This window comes from Poecilia latipinna, unplaced genomic scaffold, assembly GCF_001443285.1.
Source record: "Poecilia latipinna isolate Pla-1442-1.1 unplaced genomic scaffold, P_latipinna-1.0 Scaffold262, whole genome shotgun sequence".
Lineage (NCBI taxonomy): Eukaryota > Metazoa > Chordata > Actinopteri > Cyprinodontiformes > Poeciliidae > Poecilia > Poecilia latipinna.
The window spans coordinates 164,152-173,910 of NW_015112878.1; the positions used below are offsets into that span (position 1 = coordinate 164,152).

Consider the following 9,759-nt stretch of genomic DNA (forward strand, 5'->3'; position numbering starts at 1 on the left):
GGGAATATTGGATCCATTTACTAAACCAAAGCTGCAGCAGTAACTTTTCAAATCCTAGTGGTAGAAATGAGAGGGGGTGGAGGGGAAGTGCTTCATCTCATGTGGTACCACACTGTCAAATGATCAAAGATGGATTCCTTCTGGAGAAAAGTGTTTTTTTTTGTTTTTTTTTTAATGCAAAGATGAACATGCATGAGAAATAGGGCAAGGAACAGAAAATAACATTGTTCATCATTATGATTTAGAAACATCTTGCAGATGTTTACTTTCCAATAAATCTCCAGAAGAAGCAACTCTGGGGAAAAATGGGATGGTTTTACGGCCAAAGACTCACAACAGTTAACCACAGCGAATCTGAAACATTTTGCTACCCTGATTGATCTGCACCTGGTATTTTCTTTTATGGGGGGGGGACTCAAAACAGGTTTGTAATATTCATAAAGAGCTTCATGATTTCCTTTAGCAAGAGAACTGAACTACCTAGTCTCAATTTCTACTTTGCAATAAAAGAAAAACTTAATTTTCCAGCAGAAATCTTGCCATGTTAAAAAAATTTATATGGAGTATTCGTCCAGATTTGTAGCCAAACTTCCTGTAAATTTTTTTTTTTCTCTCTCGCCACTGTGTTTATAATCTTAGTTCTCCATCATGAGAAATTTCTGTAAAGTTTGCCAATGACTTTTTCCAGTTAATGTTAAAGCCTAATCTTGGTAACGGTTAAAGCATGGTGTGGATCAAGTTGTCTAATTCTAGCTTGGAATATGGGTCCCCTATATAAAGTGCAAAATCATCTACATCTTTCACTGTAGTTATATGGGACCAATACAAAGGGAACAGTACCTACTGTCACCAAACTAGTCTCTGCTTCCATGAGTGCTTTGGAAATGTATTTAAAACAATGCTATAAATTGGAGCTGGACCATCAAATTTTACAGAACTAGGCACATTTATTTGTTTAGTGCAATTCAAAGTGCTATTACATAACAAACCAGAGACAGATTATACTTCTGTGGCAAAGAAAAAAGCTGGGCATACATTACCGTCTGCTTGCTCAGACTGGAGAAAAAGGCAGTCAAAATTCCACTTATAGAAGTGAAAATTCTAAATTTTACATTTGAAAAATAACCCTATAAACAAAATCAGATTTTTAATTACCAGATTGAGATTCATTAGTGGGGTTGTTGTGAATGTGAAGCTTATCTCTCTCTGCAGCTTGTGGGACTGTAAGTCATGGAGGCAGAGGAGCAATCAGGACTTATTGACAGAGCAACCTTACCTCTTTTCATACATGTGTGGGCGCTATTTGTGCTCAAGAATTATGGGCAGACCACAAAGCTGGGTATCCCTCCTTGTCCAAAGTGCTGCCGTCAGAAACCTTTAAAGCCACTGAGCTGCAATAGAAGCTGATCAGAGCACAGAGATGGGCAAAGTCTCTCTGACCACATACACTTTGGTGATCTTCCTCCTCGCCTCCAGCTGTTATGCTGAGTTGGGAGAAGTTATTTCATGCTCTAAATACCAGACAGCCTTTGACGGAGCTTGCTATGAGTTTGTGGGTCTGCAGTTTTCCTTTTTGAGAGCTGAAGGGTGGTGTGAGCGAGGTGGTGGACACCTGGTCTTCATCTTGACTGATGAAACACAGCAGTTCCTCCAAACACACCTAGAGCCGGATAAGGATTGGTGGCTGGGGCTGGCACCTGCATCTCCAAACCTCACACTGGATGTCTCGCCCACTGAAGGTAAGAGGATGAGTGAGGTTTAAAGTTTAAAAAGTTTATTAACGTTTGGAGTTAGTAGATATTTTCATACTTGGCTGAGCATTTCTATTAAAAATGCCTTTTCATCAGATTGCGGTGTGCTTAATATTAAAGACACAAATCTAAAACTTCACTGATGACGTAGGTGGATTATATACTTTAGATCTGAACACAGTGACTTCAGCTGTAATCTCAGCAGGCATCATTAGCATTGTTAGTAGTGTTTATTCACTGACAAATGTGGAGTGACAAGTACATTTGGATAGGGTGAGCAGAGGGTTAATTCTCAGTTTATTGAACTTCTTTTGACAAAACTGACAATTGGATTTACAGCGCTCTCTTTCATTTCTCTTAGAAGTGAATCAGTTTGCACAAGCTCCAAATTTGTTTTTTGTTTTTAGTGGAATTTTCCAATTTTCCATAAACTGACACGCAAGCTTTGATTAAATAATTGCTGTTGTTTTTTTGTTTTTTTGTTTTTTTTTCAAGGTTCTCTTGCATGGTTGGATGGTTCAGATGTCAGATACAGTAACTGGGTAAACTTACCAGAAGCCCGGGCGACATGTGGATACATCCTGAGAGACACAGGATTCCAGTGGACGGCCACAGAAAATTGTACGCAGGAACTGAACTTCATCTGCCAATTTGGTATGTTGCTTTTACACCTTTATTGTTTTGATTTTGAGTTTTGAAAATTATTTTTTTTTTCCACCCTTTCTTACCTTTCTGCATTGATTAGTCAGAAAGCAACTTCAAATTTCTTTTTTCTTTAAAAAAGAAATTTAGATGTGCAACAGCATGACTTTGCTTTTTTTTTGGGGGGGGGGGGGTAAATACATTTAAAAAGAGTATTGAAGACTTTGGAAAAAGCCTTTCTTTTTCCATATACTTTCTGAAATACACCGGCACAACTGGTAGCAAAACAGACCCACAGCATGACGCTACCACCACCATATTCAATTGATTGAATCTTTTTAGGTTCAGCAGCATTACCTCAACTCCTCCAAACATTAATCGCATCATTGTGGTCATGTTACTCATGAAGACGCTTTTAAATTTCAGTCAATCTCGTTTCTGAGCCTGTGGGTGGCAGTGGCTCAGGAGGTAGGCAGGTTGCTGGTCCAATCCTCACTCAGTCCTTCTCAGTAGCTTTGCTGTTGTGTCTGCTTTATGCTGATACTGATGGTAAGGCTGAATCACTTGTGTGAGTTTTTTTCCCAGGACATCTGTGACTACGATGTAACTTGCCGGCGTCGGTGTGTGAATGTGTGTAGGACTGATTGTAGAACAGAGCGCTTTGGAGTCCTCAGAATTGATCGATTGCTTTTCAAATACAAGGCATTAAGATTTGAGCTTCTTGGTTGGGAATGTAAGAGTATGATGATTTAACACCACCTTGATGTTCCTGCAGTTCCTGACAGGCTGCAGCCTTGGTAGTTCCAAGATAATTTATGCTAAATTGTATCTTGCAGATTTTGGAAGAACAGTTGCATGTGAAGGCCAAAATGCGACACTGCAATGTGGTTCGGGCCAGGTGCTAGAGATCGAGGATGCCTTCTACGGGCGAAAAACTGTTCACTATTGCCGATCCCACTTCACAGATTTACCCGCTTTCTTCCAGGAGGAATGTAGCTGGATTAATGTCCTGGAATCAGTAACAGGTACAAGAGTTCAAATGTTTATTTTTTTTTTCTTAAATTGATATAGAAATTCACGAGGATATTAAAAAAATACAAAAATTTATGTAGTGGAGTAGACTACAGTTTATTTTTTTAAACATTTTGTGCGTTAGCAGCTCTGAATTATCAACAGCAGTTAAAGAAAAATTGCATTTTGTATTTGCATTGTATATCCTTCACAAACATTTTTAAAAATTACTTAACAGGCAAGAAAAAAAAACCTGAAGATAAATATTAAGCATTAAATATTAAAAATATCATTTTTTTATGGATTCAAATAAAATATCTCTGGATACATATAATCCCTGCTGGAGGAGCTAAATAGATGGTCTGTAATGTGTTTCCGCTTGGACATTCAAATCATTGATTTTGCTGGTAATACTTATACAGACACATTTATTTGAATATATATATATATATATATATATATCTATATCTATCTATCTATCTATCTATCTATCTATCTATATATATATATATATATATATATATATATATATATATATATATATATATATATATATATATATAAAAGTTATGCTTCTTTGATGCTGCAAGCATTTTGAGTCCCATTCTCAGCTTTCCAACATTTTCTGTTCAGCTCAATGTCATGGACTGCAGGCCTGCCAGGCTCCACTGGATCTGAACTCCTTGACTGAGCCGTGTCCCCTGATGCGAAGTTATCTCTCTGTAGAATACCGCTGCAAAGATGGTCAGATGCAATGCATACACTTCCACTGACGTTAACCCTTTACATATTCTATCTGTTTTTATGCAGTGTTTCTATCGGTGTTTATTTACACCGAGGCATCTTTTACAAAGAAAAAGAAAAAAACACACCAGAGAAACACTGAACAGATTGTATTCTCAGAAGTAAAAGCATCATATCATTTCATGTGTCCCGATGATGCTTGTGCAGTAGTTATTTCTTACAAGTGTTGGTTATGTTGAACCATTTCAGGACTTCACTTATTGATGCCTAAACTGGCGTCTGTTGTTGATAACGTCACCATCACTGTGAAGTGGCTGCTTCATCCATTTCACGGAAACTTAACTTGCACTGTGGATGCCGGAGACGGCCACATCATTGATCCATACAATCCAGAAGAGTAAGTAACACTGTGTATCCAGACACTTTATATCCATAGTTAGTCATTAAAGTTTATATCTACTGGTCCTAATCTTAAGGGTTAAATAAGTCTCTCAGGGTGATGGGCAAATAACAATAATGCTCCATCCACGTTTATTGGCTCTGCTAGCAAATATATTTAAAAAGCTTTAAAATAAATGTACCTTTAATTGCAATAGTCATGTAGTTTCTTACAAAAACAACACTATAGCTCTCAACAATGCTTCTCGTTATGCTGAGAAATAGTTTGTATGAATAGCTCAGAGGATGAATAGGTCCACCAGGTGTTTGCTAGTAGCTGCTGCTGCTAGTCTGAAGGGGTTGAGTCGGGGAGGAGCAGGAAAGGGGTGTTCTGAGACAGAAGCTTGGCTGGATAGTGGCGCACCAAGGAGGAGTAATAGGTGGTGCATTATATGAGCAAACTCTTAAGCGCTCCTAAAAGACTAACACAGGAAAACCAAGGATTTGTCAAACACACATAAAGGAATTAAAAAAAAAAAAAACACTCCGGATAAGTTTTTGACGAGGGAATAGAATTATAACATGATCTAATGTTTAAAAAAGTTGATGTTACATGTTACATGATATCCCCTGTCCTCCATTAAGTGTCTTTCTACCTTCACATTCATTGTTAAGATGCTCTAAAGACCGTTAAGCAAAAATGTGCGATGTTATTGTTGTGTTCAAACCCACCCTTAAAGAACCATACAAAGCAGGGGTGGGCAACTCCAGGCCTGGAGGGCCGGTCTCCTGCAACTTTTAGATGTATCTCAACTTCAACACACCTGAGTCAAATAATGAGGCCGTTAGCAGGACTCTGGATAACCTGACTAAACTGAGGAGGTGATTCAGCTGTTGGATCCAGGTGTGTTGGACCAGGGAGACGTCTAAGAGGTGCAGGACACTGGCCCTCCAGGACCAGGATTGCCCATCCCTGGTATAAAGGCATTCAGAGAGCTGTCTCTTTTAATGTGTTACAGGACAGAGTCCTCCATCATACACAGATTTCAGCAGCCTGGTGTGTTTGTCGTTGTGGTTGAGTGCACTACCAGTGACTGGCACGTCACAGCTCAGAAAACTGTAACAATCCAGGAGCCTATTGGAGAGTTCAGAGCGGCTAAGTGTTATGGCAGCAACGCGACAACAGATGGCGCCAAATGCAACGTACTTCATGGCAGACCTGTTCAGATTCAGCTTGGGTTAGAAACAGGTGAGACGTTTTTCACAATTAGAGTTTCGTGAGTATAATTAGATATGAATTTGACCTTTTTGTCTTGTAAAATAATCCACATAAGTAAATAGATTTGAGTAACATTTTTAAGGGCAGACCAATATTTGCAATGAACGTTTTTTTTTTTTTTTTTTTAATTCTCCTGATCCATTTCTTTCTTCCCCCCCCCTCCATTCTATAAGGTACAAGTGTTTCCTACACAGTCCATTCCAATGACAGTCAGCTTGCAAATTTTTCAGTGGACTCTGGCGTCACACCTCACAACATCACACTGGAGGGGACTGTATTGGAAAGTCTTAAACACGGCTGCAACAATCTGACCATAGCAGCATCTAACGGAGTCACACCTCACCCCGTGTCCACTGATATCCTGCTGTGCCTGCTGGAGCCTGTAGACGGCCTGCAGGCCTCAGTGATGGCAGAGTTGGATGCATGTCCAGACTCTCACAATCTGACAATTGGTGTGTCATTGGAGCGAGGAGCCCCAGTGGAACTGCTTTTCAATCTCAGTGGGTTTAGAGACACGCTAACTGAGACCAGAAACATGCTAAATAATAGCCAGCATAATTACACATTCTCAAGCCCACTGGAAGGTATGCTTTAAGAATGTTTCATTAAAAACACAACTGTTTCAAATAATTTCAGCTTAAATGTATGTATTTTTTCCTACACAGAGCTTTTTCAAGCGAAGGTCCAAGCTGTGAATGTCCTTTCAACTTCTCAGCTGGAAGTGGACTTAGTGAAAATACTTCAAGCTTGCCAGAATTACTCCTCGTCTAGCCAAGAGGATAATGCAGTACATTTTAATTCAGTTAGTTTTAACATTGCCAATCCTTTCTAGATGTTTTTTTTTTCAGGTAAATATAAAAGCATATTTTTGTTGCTTTGTTTTCATCTGCAGAAAGAAGACTCTAAAATCCCAGGTGGCTTGGAAATAACGGCTTCTCCTGATAAGCAGGTTGACCGCGGTCAGACCGTTGAGCTGAATGTAATTGGTGCCGAATCGTTGAACAGCAATGGACTGATATTTGAGTGGCAATGTAGTAAGTTAAATGATCCTTCACCCGCAACTAATAGTCATCAGTTGTTTTAGAGCCATTTTATCACTGCAGTTGGTATCTCATTTCCATTTTTGTTTCTATTCAGAAAAAAAAATTAGGAAATGTTTCTAGAGTTAATGAAATTCGTCACGGTAATGAAATTCGTCACGGTTCCTTCTTTTTCACATCACTCTCTGCCCTCATCTGTAGAGGGTGATCAGAAAGCTTGGTGCACTGTTTACATGCCACAGATTTTTGTTTCTATCTACACACCTCACAAAGAAAAATACTCTGGTCTCTACAAAGCCATAATAAGGGCTTTCTGTGTGCAGGTATTTGAAAGTGGGATATGATATTTGTTTTTATATGCCTTATGACCTGCTTTCTGGATCAAAAGGTTTTAGAAAACTCTCCTAACATTTAGCTTGATTTATCTGTGTTGTTGCTATTTTTCTCTATTTCCCCATAACACCGTTTTGTTTTGTCTTTTGCATTGTAGGAGGAAACTGCTCTTGCAGAAATGCAACAAGGGGTAAAACTCACATTATTAAAAATGATTGCCTCCCCTATCCATTTGAAATCATTGAATACACTTTGACTGCAAGGGAAAGAACATGGTTTAGGAAATGGGTGGATGTTGCCCAAGCATCTAAATGTATCAGCGCTGCTCCTATAAATGAATTTCGAGACGTCGCAATCAGGTGAAAGGGTTTGGAAATATTGAATAAGCTGTTTGTTTACAAACAGTTTTGCTCATGTTTGATAGTTTCGTCTTATTCTAGCTGTTTGTTAATCTATTCACCTTTGGTGCTTGCAGTTGTGACAACTGTGATTCCTTAACCATGGAAGACGATGCAAAGCTAAGTCTCAGCTGTGCTACTACATGCCCAGATGTAGTTTGGTTTATTCAAGATCCCAAGCCATTAACGGCAAGTTTGATTTATTGCTTCTAAAATTCAGCATCTTTTTACAAATGAATAACTTTTTTTTTTCACCTCAGGGTGATCTCAGTGAATGCTACACCAAAGCAGGAACAAGCCCTCCCATTGAAAAACAACATGGCAGCACTGAATACACAGTTTCCAGCCAATACCTAAAATTTTCGAGGAGCATGCAGCGCAACATCAACGTGATTGCTTATGGTGTTTTCTCTTTACGTCATTGCACACGACTGCATATTACGCCAAATATGCCTTTCAGACATAGGATGACTTTTATAATCAGTTTCTTTTCATTTTAGGTGAGAACGTCCTTGGTTTTGCCAAGTACGTTATTCCAACGCAAGGTTGTGAAACAGAAGCGCCTGCTGATGCTCCTGACGTCCCTAAATGTAGCATCTCTCCACACTCAGGAACTGTGCTTGATGCTTTTGAAATGACCTGCCAGTCAACATCTTTCTGCTCCACAGGCTGTATTTATTGTTTCAAGACCAACACAGGTGGCCCCCCGTTTTATCATTCTTCAATACATAAATGATAAATATGATGCTAAGCAAAATTATGACAATATATTTTTGATAGAAAATGAAGGAGAGGTTTTGCAAGAAGGTAGTAGATTGTTACAACATGGTACATAAGACACACATTTTGGTGTTTTTGTTTAGTTTCAAATAGATAGGATTACTGACAAATAAACGCAGCTAATACAAATTCATTTATCTTTAAGGCAAACATTTGCGTTGCAGTAATACCAATGTGGTAAAACCAATCTTCTTGCCTGTGGGAGATGAGAAGAACAGTCACGTCGTGTCTGTGGTTGTGACAGTGAAAAATCAGCAGACAACAGCTACTGCAACTGTTTCAACTCAGGTTTGTTGTTTTCCAATATAAATGGGAAACCTTCAACTAAACATGAGTGCAGAAGTCCATGGCCTTGACTAATTGAATAAACTGAACATGTTTTTCCAAGGTATTGAAAAGTAACTCCAGCACCTCCATACCGTCTCTGCAGTCTGCAGTGGAAGACACTGTAGATCAGCTGGAGCAGCAGGGTCTGCTCTCTGGTGAGGCAATCGGACAGGTATTCACTTCTGTTTCGGACATGCTGAACTCGGAGACTGGGCAAGATCAGAAGGATGCAAAAGCTAAGGTACAAAAATAAGGTCCCAATTACATTAAAATCCTGCTTCAGAATTTGTTTGATATTATTAATGCCTTTTTTTTTTGTCTAAACATTGCAGCTCCGTGAGCAAATGTTGATCAAGATGACAGCAGTTCTGCAGGACAGTCCTAGCAACACGACTCGGGAAGTTCAAGTGACGGCCGAGGCTGTGGCTGGATTAACACAGATATCAGATGAACTGAGTCCTGCTGCTCAAGTACAGTAGAGTACAAAGTTTATTACTACATTTTATTAATCAGTCAGCAGTGCAGTTAAACAAAAATGAAATTATTACAGTATTATTGTTTCGATGTATATAATGTTCCTGGTTTACTGTGTCCAATTTTTACTCCTTGAACTATTTTAAATTCTTTTTCATGTTCCACCCTTGAGAAGTGAAGGAAAGGGATAAATAGGAAATTAAAAATATCTAACATATGCATATGTTATAAGTCCCTCAGAGTAAATCCACCATAAACCACTGTTTACAGCTACAGCTGTATATCTTTTTGAGTTGTGTCTCTAACAGCTTTGGACAGTCTTGAGACAAAAATGTTTGATTCTTCATAGCAAAATAATTCGATCAGACTTTTCACTCAAAAAGTCTGTTAAGTCGCACAATTTCAGTAATACTTTAGTTGAGGCCATTCTAACATTCCTGGGATTAAATTACGTATGATTTGACTCCAATTGTGACTTCTGACTTCAGTTGTTACATTACATTGTACTCAGGAAGAGGGGGAGATTGGGGGGGGGGGGGGGGGGAGAAAAAAGGGTTTACAAAAAGGCATATCAATATTTTTTAGATTTTTTTTTTTTGGAA

General features: G+C 38.8%; 1 protein-coding gene across 2 annotated transcripts in view; it reads left to right on the top strand.

The window, feature by feature from the left end:
* The first annotated feature begins 1,388 nt into the window (after positions 1–1,388).
* LOC106947932 (polycystic kidney disease protein 1-like 2) overlaps positions 1,389–9,759 on the top strand; it is a 23,232-nt gene continuing 14,861 nt past the window's right edge. Inside the window, exons 1-16 of one of the 2 annotated variants that reach the window (XM_015033266.1) lie at positions 1,389–1,739; positions 2,247–2,405; positions 3,230–3,418; positions 4,038–4,148; positions 4,398–4,545; positions 5,546–5,775; positions 5,979–6,389; positions 6,471–6,607; positions 6,698–6,839; positions 7,336–7,537; positions 7,654–7,765; positions 7,837–7,978; positions 8,077–8,274; positions 8,502–8,644; positions 8,745–8,924; positions 9,016–9,153. In XM_015033266.1, coding sequence (XP_014888752.1) covers positions 1,421–1,739; positions 2,247–2,405; positions 3,230–3,418; positions 4,038–4,148; positions 4,398–4,545; positions 5,546–5,775; positions 5,979–6,389; positions 6,471–6,607; positions 6,698–6,839; positions 7,336–7,537; positions 7,654–7,765; positions 7,837–7,978; positions 8,077–8,274; positions 8,502–8,644; positions 8,745–8,924; positions 9,016–9,153 — 2,961 coding nt within the window. In that variant the 5' untranslated portion in view covers positions 1,389–1,420. The remainder of the gene's footprint in view (positions 1,740–2,246; positions 2,406–3,229; positions 3,419–4,037; positions 4,149–4,397; positions 4,546–5,545; positions 5,776–5,978; positions 6,390–6,470; positions 6,608–6,697; positions 6,840–7,335; positions 7,538–7,653; positions 7,766–7,836; positions 7,979–8,076; positions 8,275–8,501; positions 8,645–8,744; positions 8,925–9,015; positions 9,154–9,759) is intronic. The other variant, XM_015033267.1, reaches the window with a different exon arrangement.